Genomic DNA, 23,704 nt, shown 5'->3' with positions numbered 1-23,704 from the left:
CTGCTTGGTCCCTTATCATGGGAGCATGAGGAATGATCATTGCTCAGCGACACCCATCGATAACAGTGAATAATAGCTGGGAAGGGAGGCAGGCGATAGTAGGAATATGCTGAACAGAGGTGCTATTATTCTTGGGACAGGAGGCTTCTGCAGAGGAGGAGGCAAGCTTGGAGGGTGGATGGGGCGGGGGGGGTGGGGATGTGTGTGGGGGTGCCCTGTCATTGCTGATGCTTTCTGAGGCTCAGCAGATGGAGAGAAACATTGGCTAAGGATGGTCAAAGCTGGGAAGAAAAAAAAGCAAGGAGGGAAAGGGATGAAGCTAAGAACCACGCTGGAGAGCATACAAACAGCCCAGTGACCTCTGATGCACAAGGGATGAAGGAAACAGACTGTGATTGACTATGTGGACCATCTGGGTAATGATCTTCTGGATTTCAGCTGTCCTGGTAGGTACTCAGAGCTATTTATTCCCAAATGCATGAAATCACATGTTTTCTAAGTGCACCTCTATTCCATGAAGTAGTGGTGTCTTTGTTTAAAAAGGTCTGTGTAGAATCTGGGATTATTATTTTGTTTTAACTTTATTCTTAGTTCTGCTACTTCCTGCACTAATCAACACTGGTCAGATGCCTGATGCTGGATGCCTGCTATGTAAATACTGCTGTGTTACGAACCTGCTTTGGTAAACATAACAGGTTCTGTGATGAAGAAGAAAAAAAATGATGCCATTTAGAGAATTTTTGCCAGTTTATATCAGTAAGCAATCTCCTAAGGGGGAGTACCTACCTCTACCAATGCCTCCCTTGAGTCAGATTAAAGGGATGCAGAGCAATGTTTGACCCACAGAGTTCGATTTCTTTCTTTCAGCTTTATTGCTTTGCTGATTGCCAGAGCTGTGGGTGCTCTGACCCATCAGGAAGGACAGCTGAACCTTGCCTCTGATCTCCAGGTGCCGCTCAGCTTACTTAGATTTCGAAAGCATATAAACCCAAGATTGAAATGTGTTCAGTCTGAGTGTGAGAAGTTGGGAGAGGATCAAACTCTCACCACTGTAATGGAAAAATAAATCTGCTTGTCCCAGGAGGGGTTTTGGTTCAAACTCTTGAGAAAACCTGACTTCAGCCTAGACATTTAAATTGCAGAGTGAATGCAACCTGCAAACATTTTTGTGTTTTCATTGTCTTCCACAATATAGATAGTGACTGTGATGGTTTTCTTCTTCTTTTGGTTTCTTATTTTTAGTACTACTTAAAGGACTCTGTACATAGATGTCAGTGCTCAGGGTGCCACTGAGAGCATCTGTGGCACTTGTTCTTTTTCTGATCCTTCAAAACACCTGTTCTGATTTTTCCAGGCATCATTTTCCCCCTCATTTTAATTCTCTTATTGAACTAAACCCACTTGCTCTCAAATTAAATAGCTGTGAATTCTGTGGCTGCAAAGGTTGTTTATATTAAATAGCATTTAGATCTGTTCATTTCACAAGTTAAAAGCTGGTTGGCTGCTGCTGTCAATATCACCAAGTGCAGCTTTCTGCCCATTCTGGACATCTTGTTATCACAGCTATTTCTGTTTGAATAGATTTGGTATCTTATTTTGTCTTTAAGCAAAATATGAGGATATCTTGCCCCCTCATCAAAACCTGACAGCCTGTGAGCTGGAAGTTGTTTCAGCAAACTCTTTGGAAAAGGTGAAGAAACAGCACACAGAGGAACCCATTCTCTTCTGTGATTTCATGGTGTAGGGGCAGTTGTTTGCTCATGCTCCCCACTGCAGGTGTAAACATGAGTGAGACAAAATGCAGTTGGTAGCAGCATTGGATTATCTGCCCGTGGCATGGGAAGTGGGATTCCCTGTCACTTGGTGAACAGCTGTGGTGGTCCTGTGACAGCCCTGCTTCTCCCCAGCCTGCCTCATCAGACGCCAGCATTGGCAAAGACTGACCAAGGGGCAACATTAGTGAGAAACAGCACCTGAAGGCTGTTCTCTCTGGCTTTAAAATACTGTTACCTGCACATCTATTAGCAGACAGTGGTATGAGAAGATTACTGTGGACATCACTTGGTGGGATGAAACAGTAATCATAAGGCATTAACTGCACCATATTCGTGCTTGAGTAACAAATTTTACGTCGAAAACAATGCTGTACCAGATCACCAAGGTGGCCTTTACAGCAAAATGTGCTGAATGCATGCACCCTCAGCCTAGCAATCAAGAAATCTCATAGGCTTGAAATCTCTAAAGCAAAACCTTTCTTACAACCTACATTTCCTAAAAGAAAACAGTGCCCACAGCATGTGTAGCTTTTTTTAAGGTGAAATTTTTTTCCTGTTTCAGAGATTATTTCTGATGTGGTTGCTAGCATTTATTTTTACATATGTTCAGTATCATCTGGAATGACTCATGTGCAGCTAATGTGTTTTTAAGGCAACTTTCGGACAGACATAATGTGGAAGAAGTAGGTTGTGGGTCTTAACTGTCACATTTCATAGAATCATAGAATCATGGAATCAACCAGGTTGGAAGAGACCTCCAAGATTATCCAGTCCAACCTCGCACCCAGCCCTATCCAGTCAACTAGACCATGGCACTAAGTGTCTCATCCAGGCTTTTCGTGCACACCTCCAGGGATGGCAACTCCACCATCTCTCTGGGCAGCCCATTCCAATGGGAAATCACTCTCTCTGGCAAGAACTTCCTCCTAACATCCAGCCTATACCTGCCCTGGCACAACTTGAGTCTGTGTCCCCTTGTTCTGTTGCTGCTTGCCTGGCAGAAGAGGCCATCCTCCACCTGGCTATAATGTCCCTTCAGGTAGTTGTAGACAGCAATGAGGTCCCCCCTGAGCCTCCTCTTCTCCAGGCTAAACAACCCCAGCTCTCTCAGCCTCTCCTCATAGGGCTGTGTTCCAGGCCTCTCACCAGCTTCGTTGCCCTTCTCTGGACATGTTCCAGCACCTCAACATCTTTCTTGAATTGAGGAGCCCAGAACTGGACACAGCACTCAAGGTGTGGCCTGACCAGTGTTGAGTACAGGGGCAGAATAACCTCCCTTGCCCTACTGGCCACACTGTTCCTGATGCAGGCCAGGATGCCATTGGCTCTCTTGGCCACCTGGGCACACTGCTGGCTCATGTTCAGCTACTATCTACCAGTACCCCCAGGTCCCTTTCTTCCTGGTTGCTTTCCAGCCACTCAGTCCCCAGCCTGTAGCACTGCTTGGGGTTGTTGTATTTGTGTACTCTGAAGAAGTATGAAATTGCTTTACTGTTGGTAATTATGCAGCTAAAAGTAGAGAATAATTAATAATACACATTAAAAAAAAAAGTCAGTATTTAGAAATGATCAAATTCAACCTTCAGCTAACAATTGAAATGTAATTGAAATGCAATTAAATTTCAGACAGACATTTGCATTTTTTTCAAAAAATAAATTGATTTTAAAAATCTATTATTCCCCACCCACCCAAGACAATATGTGGATTAAATATGCATTTGAATCCTGGCATCAGAGGATAGTTTATTTCATCTGAATTCTTTGCATGTGTGATTCCAGAAAATTCATTATGTTATCCAAAACCAAATAGTTTTCAGCTTATTTAGTTCATGATGCACAAAGACAAAGGAGGAAGATGCTGAGGTTAAACACAACAAACCAATTAGATGAGGCAAGATACACTGCTGAAGAGATCAAACTTTGTTCAGAAATACAATACCTAGAATACTTCCAGATGCAATCCCTGGAAATGTAGTCTCTGATTTTTGTTAGGCTAAAATGTATTAGTAGAAAATGAATAATTCTCATTACAAGGTTTTCAGCGATCGTTCTCTCTCCTAAATCTAATCTGCAAGTGATCACCAATGCCACAAGATTCATTGAGTAGTAATATGATGCTGATGATGCTTTTCAGATAGTGCATCTTGATGACTTGCTTTTAATCTTTTAAGTACGTGTGTACATAGGCACATAAAAGTATGCACCTGCAAGTTCCATAGTGGGGATTTATGAAGATATTTAGCTTTGTTCATGAGAATGGAATTTTTGCATCTGTTATAAAGGGAATCCATTTCAGGGGTTTTTTTAATACCCCAAAACTGTAGAAACTGGTAAAATAACATAAATGGTAGAAATAGTTTTTTAACACAAGGCAAAACTGGGACCCTGTACTGCAAATAATTTTGTAATGACTTCTTTTAATACATGCCATTTTAATGGTTAGTAGCTGGTATGTACATTCATTTTGGTCCAGCTGTGTATGACACAAAGGGTGCATTTAATTACTGCATCAGACTTAAGAGTAACATTTCCACATTGCTTTGTGAGAGAAGAGCATGGGTCAGGACAGGAAGAGGAGAAAATTATCTTAGGACAAATTACTGTCTGGGATCTTGCAAAATTGGGCAAGATTCTGTTTTCAGATCAGCTCCTGCAGCTTCCTGATCGGTAGCAGTGAAACAGGCTTCAGTGGTCTGCAACCAATGGAGGTATTTGAATCACTTATGCCTGGGAAAATAACCTGCCAAGTCTATGGTTTAACATTGCCAGGGGCAAGTAATTAATTCTCTGTTGCAGTGCTCTGGATGTTTCTGCAGTCTTTTGGAACAGCATCCTGCCTGTGTACTTAATTTAGCAGAATAACACATTCATTTTTCTCAATAACAGTAATGTCAGCAAAAGGGAAAAGGCAGAAACTCCGTCTGTGCTTGCCTGCTGCTACTATAAAAAAACAGATTTAATTGGGAAAAATGACTGTATTTCAAGGAAATGTTACCCACAATCAGTTGATGGAATTACATCAGAAGGGTGAATCCCATCAAAGGGATATAATCATAGAAATAAGCTTTAAGAGAAGTGATTTTACTGCTTTTAAAATTTGCAGGTCAGAGCTGTCCCCCCTGTCTGTGACCTCCTGAGTGTCCTGAAAAAGGAGGAGGAAAACTGTGCTAAGACACTGTTGCTGGAGGCAAAGAACAGAACACCTGAAAATGATCAGCTCCTGAGCTCAGGTAAGGGCTAAGTCAATATACACAGTAAAAAATGCTCTCAATTAAACTGGTTGACCTCAGAATCAGTTATCTCCACAACCCTTCCTATAGGAGGCATGCATCTTGCATGCATCTCTCACATAGGAGCAGAAAACCAGGTAAGATCTGATATAGGGCTCCAAGAGTGGAATTCTGACCGTACTGTGACAGCAAATGTAGGAGTCTTCTAATTCAGCTGCTCAAGTGCAGTCCTTGCAACTAAGAAGTATATCAACAACAAAATCTTACAAATTGCAGAGGATTTGTTATTCTTATCTTGGATAATTACAGTTGTATAAAGTCAGCCCAGTAAGTGTAAACTTACTTAAGTATATTTGCTTTCAAAATCAATGAATACCAGCAGCCAACATTTAAATCATGTGGCCTGAAGGTCCTCATTGCTTCCTTTTTGCTCTAACTTATTGCATGTAACAGAACTCTTGCATATCAAAGAGTATTTACCATTATATAAAGGAGATTTTTGGCCTGCTGAGGTCTTGTGTGGTTCTGAATCCTCATCATATAGGCATCTCTCCTCTCACATATGAGTAAGTGTGTTCATGTGCAAGGGGTCTCAGGCAGATAACTGCAAGCAATTATTGAAGCTTGCCTATGAACTGAGTGTTGGCTCCCCCAGCATGCAGCTGGGTCAGCATCTCACAGAGCATATTGGATAGTGGCAACAGATGTGACTATTTTTTGGCCATGGCCACCCATCACATCTAAGGATGGGTTTGTGTCATTTGCAGCATCTTGCAGACTGTTCAGGGTGACTTTTGTGGACCATGACCTGGCAAGGTCCTCACCAGTGTGTAAAGTGAAGGAAAGGAGTGCCTGTGAGATGTGCTGTATGCAGGGTGTGCTGGCTGAAGATAAGATGTTGCACGTAGCCAGAATCGAGTTTACTTAGTTTCTTAGGCTTCCTCTTTCTGCTAGAGAGTATGGAAGGCACAGAACTGTTTCACTATGACCTGGCCCAAGGTTAGAACTCAGAGGAAAGGTCTTTTGCCTGGTTTCTTCAGATGTCTGGTATTTTATTCTGTTTTATTCTCATGAGCCTTGCAGATTGATGAGTGTGAGCACAACTTCAGGGCATTATGTCCATGTAGCAATGACAAGGTCCCTTATGGCAGGTTGCCAGTTACTTCAGAATACAGATCTGTCTCGTTGCATGCAAAAGGCTTGATGATATGAATAAATCAAGATTGGTTGTTTCCTTCCCTCGTGTCCTTCACCAAAGATGAGAGTGGTTTGACAATCTATCTGATTTTCTGCTTTGATCCTGTGACATGGCTGTAGTGTTGAGCTCTGTGTTTGCTCTGCACCAGAGCTCCAAAGATGCAAACAAGTTAAACTTCACTGGATAGTGCAGGTGTAGTCCAGCCTTAGCAGGCAGTAACATTTTACAGATACTATCATTCTTATTTTAAGCAAGTACTAGTTTCTTAGCAGAGGCTTAATCTGATTTTAAGTTGGATCCAAATCTTTAAAATTCTCCTGAGGCCTTTTGCTACTGGAAATTCTTAAACAGAATAATTCTATCTGTTGTGCTCTGCTACCCAAATCTACAGAGAGGTAAGATAAAAGTATAGACAGGACTGTGTTAAACCTTGAACAAAGCATTTCCAGTGGCTGTCAACATTGCTCTTTTAACATTACAAGTCAGATCAAACAAGACATACTGTTGTTGGCTCAGGATTGTCCATGTAGCAGAAAGTTTTAAGCTGAAAGTGGGTAGTGACTAAGCCCTCTCTGTCTCTGTACCTCTGCTAATGCACCTTCTCCTGGCAGTAAAACCCCAAGAAAGTAAACAGAGGTAAGATGCACAGCTTCACCCAAGTAATGGGGAGAGCCCAGGGATTTCCTTAGACCAGTGTTTATTCAAGGAAGTGTTATTGCCTTGGTAAATGATGGAGTAATTATTTTATTCTGGGAAATAATGCATCTGCAAATACCTCCAGCCATTGATTATCTGCATGTCTGAGGTCTGTGTGCAAAAAATTGCCTGCAAGAACTTCCATTTGAAGAGGAGAGAAACAAAGCCCTTGGTGGGTCACACAGAGAGAAAGAAAGGTGTCTTTGCAGGGTGTAGGTCGCCTTCCATACTCCAGCCAGTCAGAAACAAAGCACGGGACAGGCTTCTGTGGTGCCATCCCTCCTGCAGTGCTCACATCTCTGTAAAAATGGCACAAATTCACAGGACTAGTTGTGGTAGAATTAGGCACAAAGTACCTGAGCAGTAAGTGTTTCACATCCTTCTGCAGCATATGGAAAAGAGAACTCTGCCGTTGTGATACCTTTAGCTCGGAGAAGTGTTACATTAGCATAGCCCAACTCATAGCTATGCTCTTTTCCGTGCAAGAGTGAAGATGGGATACTTCTCTCAGGTGAAGGTAACAGGGGAGGGAAGCTGCTGGAGACCTGAGACCTCTGGTCGTGACCACACTATGTGTGCCTTCTGGGGTAAATAGTCTGTTGGCCACTTAAGGGAGTTGTCAAAGATGACAAGGATGTCAGGGAGGTGCTGCCGTGCTCTGCCTCCATCCAGGAGGCTCTTTAGTGAGGTAGGAGCATGTTGCACTGTCTTTGCTCTGTGGGCAAGAAGCCCACCTGCAGGAGGAATGACTTGAGTGCTTTTTGCTTTGTCCTCCCGGGGAAGACCGTTCTAACATAATGATTTTGCTTTTGCCAGGTTGTTCTGTGAATTGAGTCTGATTTGAGGGTTTTGTGCTTTGGCATGGCATTGGCATGAAGGCCTGATAGTCCAAACAGTGCAGCAATGACTAAGGCATAAATACCACCCAATGTCATGCTTCATTTCCCATTAAAGTGATGCTTTGAATTAAACGGTTTAAATAGTTACCAAGCCACATAAACATTGGCGCGGGAAGGACACAAGAGCAGAGGTGGTGAGTCTGTGAAAAGCTTTGTATTTGCAGGCACTAGGACTGTTGTGCAGGAGGAAACCAATACATTTCTGGAAATGTAAATACTTGTGTCAGGCTAATGGAGTCTGGCCTTATAAAGCATGAAACATCGGAAGAAAGCACTCAGCACTTCCTCCCCTCCATTTTCAGTGCGTGTGCAGAACATTCGACTCATATGAGGACTTGCCAGGCATAGGGTGGTCCTGGCACGCTCCAATCGCCTCTTTTTCACCTGCCATGTTACAAAACCCACAGAGAAGGCTTTGCTAAAACCAGTGACAGTGAGCAGAGGCAAAAAGGAACCGGCCTAAATGATTTCCACTTGTGTCTGGAGAAGAGCAAAATAAGACAGACACTCTCTCTGTGGCACGAACTGTAGGTCTTATTCATTGATGCTCTGTAGCACGTGCCAAAATTCATCCATCTAGCTTCCAGCACCTAAGCAAAATGTCGAATCTGGGGGTGGCCTCTTCTCCCAGGCAACCAGCAATAGAACAAGGGGACACAGTCTCAAGTTGTGCCAGGGTAGGTATAGGCTGGATATTTGGAAGAAGTTCTTCCCAGAGAGAGTGATTTCCCATTGGAATGGGCTGCCCAGGGAGGTGGTGGAGGCACCGTCCCTGGGGGTCTTCAAGAAAAGCCTGGATGAGGCACTTAGTGCCATGGTCTAGTTGATTGGATAGGGCTGGGTGATAGGTTGGACTGGCTGATCTTGGAGGTCTCTTCCAACCTGGTTGATTCTATGATTCTATGATTATTATGTTGTGACACCACTGACCCTTGGCTCCCTGGTGTGCCTCTACTAAAGAGTAACACAGTCAAGCCGAGAGTACGGCTGGAAAAGCCTCCCTCACACCCTGACTCTATGGGGGGACCATGACAATCCCAGCCTTAAAATAAGCAGCCCTTGCACCTAACTGAAGGAAATGGAGTGAATCTGGGCACTTTGGGACAGTTCCTGCAGCTGATAGAGGCCTTAGATGGCAGAAAGTGCAAGGAGGGCAATTGAGCTACAGGATTGTGCTGTTCAGTGGCTGCTCTGGGGTGGGCCCTCCAACAGGCATATCACAGACCTGGCCTTTGAAAGAATAACCATATGGGCAGCTTTTGCCAAAATATTGGTGTGTATCCACGTTTTGCTCTGGCATGTAAATGTGATGACCTTCACTTTACAGTCCCAGAGACTGACAGAGCTTGGCAAAGTTTTGCTCTCCTGCAGCAGAAAAGCCACTGAGACCTTCAGCCAAGCCTGATAAGTGATCTGTTGCAGTTCTTCACTGCAGTACAGTCTTGGTGTGATGGGAGAGATGAACACGCAGAAGAGTATTTGTGGTGACACAAGGATGACTTTAATGCCGTTCCTATCTCTGCCTTGCCCACTATCATTCTGAAGCTGTTTAAACTCCTAGTCAAGTTGTATCTTCTTCTGTTTACAAAAGGATTATGTAAGAAAAACAGGGTGAATTAAAGTGGAAGCTTTAATCTCACTGAAAAGTGAGATTAAAAAACCACATATCTGGTTTCTTTCATCTTTCCAGGGCATCCAATAATTACCAGAAGATAGATGGGTAGCCAAGGGCCTGACACAAAGTTCACAACGCCCCAGGTTGCTCTTTGGCTAGCAGACACCAGTGGAGTCAAGGACCAGAATGAGACAGGGCTAGAGCTTGCTGGTGCTGATTTGAAGCAAGCAGGATCTTACATCCTATCCAGGTCTCAATAGGTCTCAGCAGGACTTGCTCTGTCTCATCCACCTTGCTTTCCAGGGCACTGAGCATCTTTGTTCTCATAGCTGCCTTGGTCCTTGGGAAACATTGCATGGTATTGCCTTGATTGGAAGTGTTTCACACTGTTCTGTAGCTGGGAGAAGTTTCATGGTGTTTAGTCACTGGGAGAAGCTGAACAGTGTTTCATTTTTGCCCTCTCAGGCAGATGTGCTGGAATGTGGGATAACATGAGCTGCTGGCCTTCCTCAGCTGTGGGACAGACTGTCAATGCTCACTGCCCTGAATTCTTCCAGATGCTGACTGGGAAAAAAGGTACCCACTCAAAGGATGCTTTTCTTATGGAGGTGGTTTTTTAACTGTTATTTATTCTAAAATATGTTATTTACAAAGGTGCCACTATCAGGTACTTGATATGAACTTGATATGAACTTGATATGAAATTGTGTCCCTGCTTCTTTTAAAAAACAGTGGTCACTTTGCAGCTCAATTTCCAACACTAAGCTAAACATGGCAAAGCCCAGAATTGAAGTAGCAAGATATTTCAAGCATTTGTTTTTCTTAGCCAGGTGGAGAAAAGTGCAAGAAGTAAATGCTATCCTGAAAAAGAGGGTTTTAGCATGGTTTCAGCATGGTTTCTTAAGGGACAGAGTTTACTCCACTCAGGCTCTGTATTTATGTATTGCTTTCCATCTTCCCCCTTCTAATCACTCCTAGAGCCAGTGGCTGATCTCAGATGAGCTTGACATGGAAAATATTTCACATTGTATTAAGGTCATACAAGTTTTGGCAAAGCAGCCAGCCAGGCAAGGGGAAAATATTTATTTTATACCTTCATCAGGAGGAAACCTGCACTGGGGATCATTGCATGGCTGTGGCAGACCCCACACAAATGGCATAAGTTCAGAAGAATTCAGGTTTCACGGCATTCTAAACAGCTTACTCAAAACCAGATGAGCTCAAGCAACATTCACTGTCCTTTTTCTGAAATGAAAAAGGGGAAAAGCTAGAAATGAAGTGAAATTTATTTCCACTATGCTACAGTAATCATAATCATAAGCCATTAAGGAGTTTCTGCCTACTTTCTTTTCATTTCTACTTTTCAGCAATGCCCAAGAAATGTGCTTACATTTCTCTTTAGTGAGTTAATGACTCAAATCAGAAGAGGCTTTTGAATTCTTCAGTTATAGGACAGGGATTAATGAGGTCCAGTACTTACAGAAAAGCAGACAGATTCATTTTATGAAGGGAGGAACAGGAGACAGAGTATTAGATTGTCTAATAAATATTAGATAAGTCAGAGGAGAAGCACTTAGTGCTCTTTAAATAAAATTAGACATAGATCATCCAGATTAAATTAAATACTGTGGTACTTTTTCTACACATGAACAGTAGCTGCCCTCTGAATCCTATAATCTGGTTTAAAGACAGAGGATAAACTACACAAAGCCACAGATCACTAAAGAAATCATCCATCTGGCATGCACTCGCGAATCTTTAGCACGGCGATACCATCCCTTAAATGCCTTAAATTAAATCCGTGCCGGTACAACCACTAGGGGGAACTACTCCCTGCCTCTGGGCTCTGCACAGGGCAGGAAAGACAGAGATTTGTACATCCAAAGGTCATAATTGCATCTCAAACCGCACATTGCATTATCTTGGAGGTAGTCTAACAGCTTTAAACTTTAGTTGCCCTCCTTATCGGGAAGCCAAGCTGAGCCACTTCTGATAAGCAACATTCAAAGTGACAGTGTTCAAAACCCAAGACATGGTCTATTGGCATTTGTATCTTATTTCAGTCTCTGTATCTGGCATTTTGGGTCAAAGTCAGCAATAGTTTGTTCTCATTCTCATAGACACATTATTCTCTGACTCTACTGTGGTTGCCTTGTGACTCCTGTTTAATTACTGCTGTAGTTGTTGCTCTGTTTGAAGCAGTTTTGCAAAAGAAAAGCAAAGATTTGTTTGCTTGCAAAAAAAAAGAAGTTTTCTCTTCTCACCAATTACAAAGCAGATGGGCAGCCACAGATGCCACATAGCCATATGCTAAGGGATGCAGATAGCTCTGATTTCTGACCAAGCCCTGGTCTAAACGCTGCTGAGCTTTGTGCTAACATCTAGTCTTAGATTTGCAACTCAAACTGTCTGCCCCCTTCCCACAAAACAGACCAAAGAAACAAAATAATATGGAACAAAGTAACATAACTGAAGTTCACATCCAGACCTGCACATCATGTCTCAGGCAGGAAATGAATTAAGGTATGAAGAGTGTGGAGATTCAAAGGCAGAGGAGAAGGTCACATCAGATAGCCCTTGTTCCATGGCTATCCCTTTAGGCAATGTTCCCTCTTGCCTAGGCAACTCCAAAAACCTCCAAGACACCAGTAAATACCAGACACCAACATCAGACAGACTGCAAACCCCAATTCTGGTTTGGGTGGGCCATGCTGCAGTTTTAGCCTTGTTAAAACTATGTTCACATCCACCACTATAATATGCCCTGCAACATCTCCCATGCTTTGCACCTAACTCAATCACATGCACACACCAACACAGAGCTGCAGCTCTTCTTGTCTGATTTACTTTGACATCCTCAGGCAAAACACAGTTACAGGCATGTTTACAAGCACAACTCTCTGCTCTAAGTACATGTGTTAATTGAAGCTGAAGTACAAAATTTGCCACCATACCACTCCCTTGCTGAGTCCCAAGGCAGGCTGTGGACATTGCAACTGGGCATAGAAGATGTAGCTTAAAAAACAGGCCAGGTCCTTTCAAAGATGCTAAGATGGAACAAGATGTTCATAAAAGCATCGAAATAAGAGTTTGATGCTGACACACCCAGGGTTCTTCCCGTGTGGAGATCTCACCATGTTTGCCTTCAGTTTTAGATAAGTGAGTTCAAATCAAGTGCAGACACGCTGTCAGGTCAGCAGAATTAGCCTAGAGATAGCAGGAGCTCTGACTGTCCTGGCAGACCCAGCAGGGCTCCAGAGAACGTAACACTACTGCATACAAATCTCTCTCTCTTCCCTCGATGCTGTGGAGATGTTTTGCAGGAGATAGATGCCCTAGAGTCCCCATGGCTAAATGTGTGGGCAAAAAATAGACTTGTATGGTGCCTTTTTGCAAGGCTTCTACTAAGAAGAGCTCTGCAAATCCTTGCCAGTATTGCCCTTGCTGTAGCAAGGCCAGGGTTTCACTCGTGTTTCTAAAGCATGGCTACCACCTGACATATGACTGTGATTAGGACACTGGGAAGTGGTTTTGCTTCTTTGTAAGTTTCTGTTCTCTTCAGCACATAACCTACATGCCTGCTATAGTAATTTTCTTCTGCTACTTCAGTGCAAAATATGAATATGGAAATCTGAAAACTTGTTCTATTTGACCATGTGCAGCTTTGCTGGGGAGCCATCTTGCTCAGCTTTAGGAGCCTAAAAGTCTGATGTACCAGCAGAAGTGGGTCAGATAAACTGCCCACTGCAGATGTCAGTCACAAAATGAGATGAATTCTGCAGATGCCTCCTTTCTCCACTGACTAGGAAGACAGTCATGAGTGGCACAGTTGAACTGCAGCCTTTAATTTTTGGAAGTCTAACATAAGCAAAGGGAATCCCATCCTAACCTTTTGCATGTAAGCAAGAAAATCAACAGTGTAAAATAATAGCTGCCCAGACCTGTCTCTGGTGAGAAGTCTTTTATTTTTCATTTAAATCTCATCAAAAATCTGTGACCATCTGAAGTTCTGTGTTCTCTTCAGACCATGACAATCCACAGAAAGGAGGTGGGAACACTCAGGAAAGTATCAGATTTGAGTGGAGTATGAATCTGTGATTGAACAAGTCATGTGTTTGCTGATCTTGGAATACTGGCCAAGAAACACCAGATGTACTGAACAGTATTATTTATGTTGCAATTAACAAAAACACATCCGTCACAGGCATTCCTGAGTTGGCAAACAATATTATGACCCACACAAGTACACTGGGCAAGTATCAACATAATCAGCTCAGCTGCACTTCACCTCCAGCTATGCAGAGTGCACTGCCTGGGGGGAAATATTCTCTTTGACTTGGAGCAAGCCTGTGAATTGGTGACTGATGCCCTGAGGAGAGCAAAGGTATAACTGGAAATGATTACACCTGGCTTTGTCCTCTTTTTTTTTTTTTTTTTTGTTGTTGTTGTTGTTGTTATTATCACCACAGGTTTTGTCTACCGAAACTGTACCAGTGAGGGTTGGTCAGATCCATATCCAAGACCCGATATCGCTTGTGGCTACAATGTCAATGACACAACAAATGAGGCGAGAGTGAGTCTGAGTGCCTGTGTCACAGATATGCTGCTCTGGGGTCCTGGAGGGGGAGTATTTTAAGCAGAGACCAAATGATGTTGTGACTTATCTGGGGTGGGGTTACTGTTGCAGGTATTTTTCAGCGTAAGTGCTTCCTCCAAATGATTGGAATGGGTTGCTCAGGGTAAAATTTCAGTAGCTGGTCTTACAAGAAAAGTAATTTGTTAAATAGGAGGAGACATCTTCCTCTTGGTATGAGTTGATTTCTACCAGCCAGTCAATGGTAAAGATGTGAATATATGTTCCCCTGCAGCGTTCCTATTTCATGACTTTGAAGATCATGTACACCATTGGATACTGCACCTCACTCGTGACGCTGATGATAGCCTTAGCAGTCTTGGTCTCTTTTAGGTGAGAAGAAGCATCTCTGCTTTGTGTTTGGCCAAGACTTCTGGTCACCTCAAGTGACACAAATTCTTCTGTTGGCTTTCAGGGCAAGTTAAAAAGTTAAGGAGGTATGAAAACCTTCACAGGAATCACTCACAAAAAAATATCTCTGAGTTTAGACTCCTAGACTCCTACAAGGTGTCAGGGCTACTCCTCATGTTGTGTTCTCCTGTCCTTTCCAAAGTGTCACTAGCTGGATGTATTTTGCTGACTTGCAGTTGCACAACCTCCCTTCTGAGGTCTTCCCATGACTTCAGTGTCCCTTGGGCACTATCTTTTCTTCCACTGTTCTTTTCTCCACTTAAGACTGTGGCTGAAACTTTGCTCCTAGTGCAGCTGCACTGATTTCTGGGAAGGTATTTCATGTTTACAGCAGTGATTTGACAGTCAGACAGTCAGACAATCTTCACGCATCCTTATAATCTGGAATTTGTACTTTGCTGCTTATTCAGTGAAATTAATTCCCCTTACAGTAAGTGTCAGGGCGGCACCTCTGGGCAGAGGGAACACCAGCTACTTTGCAAACTCGTCCTCAGGCTGCATGGCCTCTGGACCCTGATTATATGGCAACTTAAAGCAGAAAACATTGCAGGCACAAGTGCATTGTGTAGACAAACCAAATAAATCCACCAAGGTGTGGATAAAGACCTTGGGCTCATATTACTCCAGAAGGGAGGGAAGCTACATCTAAAATATTGGTGTGAAATTGCAGTTCTTCTGGCAATGTTCAGCTTGGTTTAGCACCTGAGTGGGCAGAGGTAGCCTTGCCTTTGTAAGGCCTTCTCTAGGATATTGCTCCTTGGAAATGTCTTAGTCTTCCTTTCACAGACAGAAAAACAGCTTTCCTAATTTGTTGGTTTAGTATTGAAAGCTGTCTGTGTTGGCTAGGGATGTCGCTTCACAGGGTCTCTGTCTCTTTTTGTAACAGAAGACTTCGCTGTACAAGGAACTACATCCATATGCATCTCTTCACATCATTCATTTTGAGAGCCTCATCCAACTTCATCAAGGATGCCATTCTGTTTTCTTCTGAAGACACAAATTACTGCGGGTCATACACGGTAACCCTCTCACCTTCCAGCTTGCTCCATGCCTCAGTCTGCCTGGAGGATCCCAGCAGGAGTTAGTTTGCAGGGAAGGAAATACCTGTCTCAGCTTTCCATTCAGCACGAGGGGTTAAGGGAGAAGACCTCCACTGCTCTATCTTGTATGCTGGTTGTTCCTGGCAGAAATGCCCCTGTTTGAGGTGGGTGATAATGGCATGGGGCCACACAAGCAGCCCAGGCTGAATCACACACACAGAAATCCAGATGTAGTTCCTCCTGTCTACAGATGCCTTTGTAAGTATTGGAGTAGAAGGCATCTAAGTTAGTCTGAAGTAGGCACCTGCATTCATCATCTTGATTGCATTGACTGTATGGTCACACGAGGCACCAGGGGTTCAGCATGCTGACCCAGAAGTGCCTAAATGTGGGTGTGAACACTTCATGAACAACCAGAGTGGAGATTCTTACATGGATTTTAGACAAGGAAGGCAGGAAAAGTAGAAGAACACACTAAATATTGCTGACGTGTATCGCTGTGTGACATCTGACAGTAAGAAACGTTTTGCACCCAGAGAACATGCAAAAACAACCTCCCAATTTTTTTTTTTGTAATTTTTTTCCTTTTTTTTCTTTTTATTGACAGCAATCTATCTTGAAAACTGGGAGGGAGGAGCACAGGAGATGACGTTCAGTGCTTTAAACCTAAACCCAAAGAATTAGGGAGAGAAATAAACACATTAAAAAGGGGGGGTTGTTTGTTTGTTCACCCTGCCCAGTATTGCTCTGGGTTTGTGGCTGAAAAAAAAAATCAACCTTTGGAGCACATCTTACCTTATCATTATTGACCCTTGTTCAGACGAAAAAAAGACTGACAAATACATCCATGTGCTTCTGTAAGACAATATTAGTGCTATTGATACTAATAAGGTTGTAGTAGTAGTAGTGGAACTCCTCTAAGAGACAGTAAACAAACATGTGTGCATAGAATCATAGAATCATAGAAGCAACCAGGTTGGAAGAGACCTCCAAGATCATCCAGTCCAACCTAGCACCCAGCCCTAGCCAGTCAACTAGACCATGGCACTAAGTGCCTCATCCAGGCTTTTCTTGAATACCCCCAGGGACGGTGCCTCCACCACCTCCCTGGGCAGCCCATTCCAATGGGAAATCACTCTCTCTGTGAAGAACTTCTTCCTAATATCCAGCCTATACCTACCCTGGCACAACTTGAGACTGTGTCCCCTTGTTCTATTGCTGGTTACCTGGGAGAAGAGGCCACCCCCCACCTGGCTACAATGCCCCTTCAGGTAGTTGTAGACAGTAATAAGATCACCCCTGAGCTTCCTCTTCTCCAGGCTAAACACCCCCAGCTCCCTCAACCTCTCCTCATAGGGTTTGTGCTCCAGGCCCCTCACCAGCTTTGTTGCCCTTCTCTGGACATGTTTCAGCACCTCAACATCCTTCTTGAATTGAGGGGCCCAGAACTGGACACAGCACTCAAGGTGTGGTCTGACCAGTGCTGAGTACAGGGGCAGAATAACCTCCCTTGTCCTACTGGCCACACTGTTCCTGATGCAGTCCAGGATGCCATTGGCTCTCTTGGCCACCTGGGCACACTGCTGGCTCATCTTCAGCTTACTATCTATCAGTACCCTTTTGGTCCCTTCTAGTGAGGCAGCTGATGAGTGAGTTTAGGAGTGCCAGTCCTGCTTTCTTGTCATGTAAATGCCTGTCTTAAAAACATCAGTTTAGTCCTTTAGTTGCTACAAAATATCCATTTCCCAGGATTTATCTACAGATCATTCCCTTTGATTGAAGGTAGACACAAATCCAGGTCGAAGCTAATTACCCTCTCTTTCCTCAGGTTGGGTGTAAGCTCACCATGGTCTTCTTTCAGTACTGTATCATGTCTAACTACAGCTGGCTCCTTGTGGAGGGACTATACCTCCACACTCTCCTGGTTATTTCTTTCTTCTCGGAAAGGAAGTTCCTCTGGTGGTTCATCGCCCTCGGATGGGGTATGGTTCTAATTATTTCAGTAAGAAGAACTGTGGGTTTGTTTTGCCTTTGGAGTGGATTTGTGGAGCAGTAACTAGCTTTTCCAACTGCAGGTGCCCCAACCGTATTTGTGGCTGCGTGGGCGACTGCTAGGCAGCTCCATGAGAATATCGGGTGAGTTGGGAGCAATAGGGGAAGGTGGCACTCCAAGGGAAGCATGCAGTCCCATACAGGTTGTTGCACAGTGTTCTGCTCATTTCTAAACCACTGCCAGCTAAGCAAACCAACTACCACCCTGCTGTGGTGCAAGCCTGGATCCTAGTGCATGTGGGAGTAGAGCTCCAGCTCAGCAGCTTGAGAAAAGGCCTCGAATTTCATTTTGTCATTTTCAGGGGTAGGAGATAGCCTTCAAGTACGAGTTCAACCCATGATGTTTTCAACATCTGGATTTGACTTTCTTCATGGTGAAACTTTACTCCTTTCTCTGCTCCCTTACACAATTTTGCACAGTAGTTTCACTTTAAAGGCAGGATATACTTTCGTCCACTGCAGGTGAACAGCTTTCTGTCAAAAATGTTAGATTGCTAAGTGAGAATGGAGAAATTCATTTTGTTGAATGAATAGGGGTCTATCTGAAGTGTGAAACAGACTAAACCTCTTTGAAAAGACACCAGTGTTTTGATAACTGACTGCACCTTCTCTTCTATTTTCACAGGTGTTGGGACATCAACACTAACGCTAATACCTGGTGGATCATTAGAGGCCCTATAGTTTTCTCTATTTTCGTAAGTCTTTTCTGGGACAAACAGATTCAAACTGTATTTTCAAATGTTGTGAAGTCATGTACTCAACATGCTTTAGAAGTGTGTTAATGAACTGATCTTAGACATGTGTCTGCACTTGTGTCACATGAATTACTGCTTAAGCAACTTCTGCTCAGCAGGATTTAGTCAGTAACTAATGCCCCGAAGCTAAGTTCACAAGGAAAGCTAGAATGTCCTCCCAAGAAGCAAGAGCTTGAAGAAGATCAGGTTTCCACATCCTGTTGATTTCATATGAACTTGGCTGGCTTGTGGAAGCTTGTTTTGGACTGTTTGAAGGAAGGCTGTGGAGGAGAAACGAAGTGGCTGTACATTTCAGTACAATCGCCTTTGTGTCTCCCGGTCAATGCCCCTCTTAGCAAAGCCAAAACCAACTTGCACTACACGACCACTAGCTTTTGTTTTCAGCAATGAAAGCAGGTCACAGGCTGCATGCACTCTGTGTTAATGGACTGCAATTAGACTACTATGGCATTGCTCACTGAAATAGGGCAGAGGCACTGACGCTCAATGTAAACTTGCTCGGTACAAGGCAGTAATGGCAAGAATAGTTTGGTACGCACGATACTCAGCACCTAGAGTCTGAGCACTTGCTGGTGCTCAGAACCTTAGGTACCAAGAGGCTGGAGCTGCTTGTTGGAGTTCCGCCCGACAGAGATTCTCTGGGACAGACTGCTCTGCAATGATCTATCCAAAACCCAAGTATGAAAACATGCAAACTGCTAGTTACTGTCAAGTAGTCCTCTGACACTCCAAACGAGAACTCAAAAGTCGGTTCAGGTTTCAGTGTTGCCAGCATGAGCCACTATGTTTGCAAAAGACAAGCTGCGGCACTTGCACGTTCTCTTGGAAAGTCAAGCAGCAGAAACGGTGAGTTACAGCTCTGATTCCATTTACCACTGAGCAATCTTTGAACCCAATCCTTCAACTGAAGACAAGCAGGAGACCGCACAATTGATTCAGGATCAACTTAACGCAGCCACAACATTTACTTATTTAATAAAACAACTCCAGGAGCCATTCAGTAATATTTAATTGCCATCAAGGCCCAGACATTCTTCGAGGCAAAGAGCCCAATCTTAATTTATCTTTTGACTGCCACTACCCGCTATCCCCTTCGAAGTTCCTCCAAGTCCTGATCACACCCAGCTTAGCCACTTAGGACAGAGCCGCCTGCATGACTCTGCCTCTTTGCCTAAAAGAGGCTTTTCTCCAGCCCATAGCCATAGACAAACAAACTGCTAGTCCTTCAGAATTCAGATCTAATCTCTTTATTCCTCACAGCACACGGTCGTTAGCAGTTCAAAGAACAGAAAATCAACACCGATAAACTCCTTTGTGCTCCTGGGCTAACATTCATTGCTGTGCTGCTAGCGGGAGATCCCTCGCAGCATGAATCTCACCATCCCCCCCTTTCCCAGTAGTTTTCCTCTGCAAGAAGTCCTAGTCAGCCTACGCTGCTCATGGCTGTCCTAGTGGTTTAAAACCCCCAGAATCTCCAAACCTGAACCTCTTTTCCCCCACCAACGCCACAAATCACTTCAGTCTTTCCTTCACGTTCCTCATCCTTAGCTCCCCTCCTTTCCTCGCTCCTCCCCAGTTCCCAAAGCAGACAGCCTTCCCCAGGCACCCTCAGCAGCCCTGACCACGCAGACAGTTGTTCCCTTTTCATCCAATAATTTAGGGAACCCAAGGACATCCTGAGCCTGTCCCATCTACAGTAGACTTGCTTCCCTTAGGGAAACCCAGCACCTCGGAGCCCTGCTGCATCACCTACAGACATGTACAAGCTACTATGATGGGGACACACCACTTCCATGGTGCTTCCAGGTGCAAGGAAGGTTTAAGGGCACACCACTGTACAGGATATAGGAAAAGGGGTGCTGGTGCCCGTCAGAGAGCTGTGTAGATGCGGGAGTAGCGCAGGGTGATGCATGGAGCCCTGAGGCAAACAGCAGATAAACCAGAGGTCAGTCCCAAGTGGTTACTCCCTGCTGGCCGTGGGAGAGGCTTGCTCAGGCCGGCTTTGCCTCCCCTGCCTTCCTGCTCCTTGCCTGAGGGTCGAACGAGCAGAAACATCTATTGCTTCACCTCCACCCAGACCCAGCAGCAGATGCACGTTTTAATCTGACATCCAATCGGGGGGAACGCAAAAGGAAGACTTCAGTGTGACTTTCGTATTCCGATTTCTAACCGCTTTGCCTCCACCACGCTGTGTCTTTTGGTGGAGAGCAAATGGTGATTGCAGTCCTAGTTAACGAACTTCAGTGCTGCCCTTTTACTGGCATTCAAAGTGGGGCCAGACTGCACAGAGGTTGTCTGAACCATGCAGCCAGAAGGGATCCTACTGATGCACCTGGCTTCCCTGCTTTTGGTGGTGTGAGTGGATTCTAAATGCTGATCATCCCTGTAGTTAAACTTGTGGCAAGTCAGTGAGGAAAGCAGCTAGAACTCAAGCATAGGGTGGCCAAGCAGGCTGGAAAGGCAGGAATAGAGAGAGGGACTAGAATGAGGACAGGGGCATGAGCCAGGCCAGCTCCAGCCCCTCTATTCTGCCTGCCCAGACAAAACGCACCAAACTGCCTCCACTGATATCTGGCAGTTACATAAATGGTTATTTGGCTCTGGTTTTGTTATTTGGTATTATTATTTTATTTGTCATGTCCATCCTTCTGTTTACTTTTTTTTTTTTTTTTTCAGATTAATTTCATTCTTTTTGTCAATATTTTAAGAATCTTGATGAGGAAGCTCAGCTCACCTGAAAGACGAAGTAATGATGTCAACCAATACAAGTACGTTCCTTACATCACCACTTTATGCCATGTGAACCCATCCAGACTTCTCTTTCACCTTTCTACACTGACTTTACCCCTCTGTTTTTGTTCTCAGGAGACTTGCAAAGTCAACACTCCTCCTCATCCCTCTTTTTGGGATCCACTACATTGTCTTTGCTTTTTTCCCTGAAGATGCAAGCAGCGGCGCAATGGAGATTCAGCTGTTTTTTGAATTGGCTCTTGGATCATTCCAGGTAATATTTGACAAAGTGTTATTCAAAACAAGAATAAGAAACAACACATAACTCTGCAACAGAGCAGAGTCCCCATGGCAAAAGCAAGCTGTCAATTTCCCTTGAGATGCCTTGTCCCCATTCAAAAGCTGAAACTGCAGTTCTAATTCTGTGACCGTGATTCTTTTATCTTTTAGGGCTTTGTCGTGGCTGTGCTTTATTGTTTTCTTAATGGTGAGGTGAGTTTTGTGCATGTAACATTCATTTTTATTGCTAAGTAGGAAATATTCTCCAATGGATTACATGTTTCATCTGAGGGTTTTCTTCCCACCTACCTGGTGTCACTTGTGAAATACCTCCTAGACTTGGCAAGCCTAAGTAATTATATGCCAGATACAAACTTCACCTCTCAACTATTGCAGCCCTTTCATAAATCAGATGGCTTATTACTGTCTGGGAACGCAGGGTGGGAGTACCATCCCACACAGGGTCACACTGGCAATCAACTGGTTCTGATGAATGGTGCCATTATCTGTCATCTTCTGCCTGTTTTCTTTGCTTGATCCTTGAGAGGGAATCTGTCAAAAGTTGTATCCAGTCTTACTGGAAGGAAACCCCCCTAACCATTACTGCCTGAAACTGTAAGAAAAAGTCACACTGAGATGGAGAAAGGGCTCAAAATACTTTGACTAATCCTTTAACAAGGCCCAGAAAACGCTTAGAAAAGAACATCTGCCTCTTGTGTTTTTTTGGTTTTGGTTTTTTTTTGGTTTGGTTGGTTTTTACGTTAGGGTGCCAAACTGTCCTGTTTTAAAAGTAAAATACAAAACTTGAAAAATCTGAACCAAACACTTGCTAAGGGTAGATAAACCCTCTGAGCAATTTCACTTGCAATTAAACAGAAAAACAGATGAACAGAAAATTGTGTGGTTGCAACAACAATATCATCAGAAATGACATGAGACAAGCCCTACCCAAACCCTTCAAACCAGGGGTTAAATAAATAAATCCAAACCTTGGCAAAGGTAACCTGCCCTCCTTTTCCTGTTATACTGCTCTCCACAACACAGGGCTCCAAGATAAACTATCTGAACTAAGTCTTTTGTGACCTTTCTACTCAGGTTCAGCTGGAAGTTAAGAGAAAATGGAGGCAGTGGCATTTAACCAAACACTTGAGACAACATCTGAGCACCACAGCAAGTAATGGAGGAAGTGGCTTGACTCAAGAGATGCAGATGGTGAGGTCAAACCCAGCAGAGCACTGGAGAGAGCACCAGAGCACCCTCCAAAGATCAAGCGTGCTTTAACGCTGTATGCCTAGAGGATACCTCCATGCTCAGATACACATGGTTAAGTCCCATGGACTGTGCTGGGAGTCTTGTGTATGTATCTGAAAGTGGGGCTTGGCTGCAGATCAATGGCTCTTGAAGCACATGTGTTCATTTGTATCCTGTGTAGCAGCAGAGTTATTTTGCAAGGCAAAACGGGCCTAAACATTATGCCCTTCTTTGGGTTTCTGGCCACAGTCATTTGTGCTTCTTTCCACACCAATATTTTTCAGCTGCTATTTCTACCTTAAATGTGACCTTTCATCTTCCATGTGCCTTTCCAACATGTTCCAGGCTAAGCCAGCCTGGTGAGTTTTAAATGTTCTCTATTCCTTTTTATATTGAAGCTTGGAGGATATAAAATTTTGTATGATGAAAGTTATTACAGAATGTTAGGTGTAGGAAGTGACCTCAAGAGATCATCCAGCCCAGCCCCCTGCCAGAGTAGGAATGCATCTAGGTGGGTTTTGAATAAGTCCAGAGAAGGAGACTCCACATCCTCACTAAGCAGCCACCCTTTAGCTTAGCCCATGGGTTTGAAACATGAATTTAGCTAATCCATAACATTTACCAAGATTCAAAGTCTTTCTTTTGTGGTGATGGACACTGAGATCATAAAACATGGCTGAGCTCCCGTTTCCTCTCTGACTGCATATCCATTGCTCGGGTATGCTCCAGTGACAGTTTCAGGCAGTTTTCTTCCTTTACCTGTTCTAACAGTGGAGACCTTGGAGGTAAGAATGATCCAATCTGGATCTTCATGTATTTTTGAAGGGGTAAAAAAATATTTAAGTGTATTAGAAGGTGGCCAAGGAAGCTTCAGTAAGGTGGCTCTTTCCTATTGTGCCTGTACCTGAGACTTGTCCAGCTAATCTTTCAAAGGAAGCAATGAAAGCCCTTTAGACATTTAAAACTCAACTAACCTGGACAGTACAATGTATCTAGAAAAAAACCCACCATAGTAGCTGGCAAAAATCTCTTTGATCACTCAGTGTCTGAAATCTGCAAGACTGTGCACTGTAATATGCTGTCACAAGGTATCTATCTAAGCTTCTATTACAGCTTTATGTTCTTAAGGATAAAATTGTT

The 23,704-nt window shown here is 43.7% G+C and overlaps 1 protein-coding gene across 1 annotated transcript; it reads left to right on the top strand.

The window, feature by feature from the left end:
* The first annotated feature begins 227 nt into the window (after positions 1 to 227).
* On the top strand, positions 228 to 22,898 carry SCTR (secretin receptor). The gene is given in 15 exon segments (XM_064166482.1): positions 228 to 290; positions 292 to 342; positions 345 to 446; positions 4,879 to 5,005; positions 9,879 to 9,989; positions 13,883 to 13,986; positions 14,282 to 14,379; positions 15,344 to 15,476; positions 17,326 to 17,479; positions 17,573 to 17,633; positions 18,175 to 18,244; positions 20,981 to 21,072; positions 21,170 to 21,308; positions 21,485 to 21,526; positions 22,409 to 22,898. Coding segments are annotated over 15 exon segments (1,533 nt in total). The 3' UTR covers positions 22,595 to 22,898.
* Positions 22,899 to 23,704: the final 806 nt, after the last annotated feature.

This window comes from Pogoniulus pusillus, chromosome 2 (genome assembly GCF_015220805.1).
Source record: "Pogoniulus pusillus isolate bPogPus1 chromosome 2, bPogPus1.pri, whole genome shotgun sequence".
In the NCBI taxonomy this organism is placed as follows: Eukaryota; Metazoa; Chordata; class Aves; order Piciformes; family Lybiidae; genus Pogoniulus; species Pogoniulus pusillus.
This window is presented reverse-complemented; position numbering and strand designations above follow the sequence as displayed.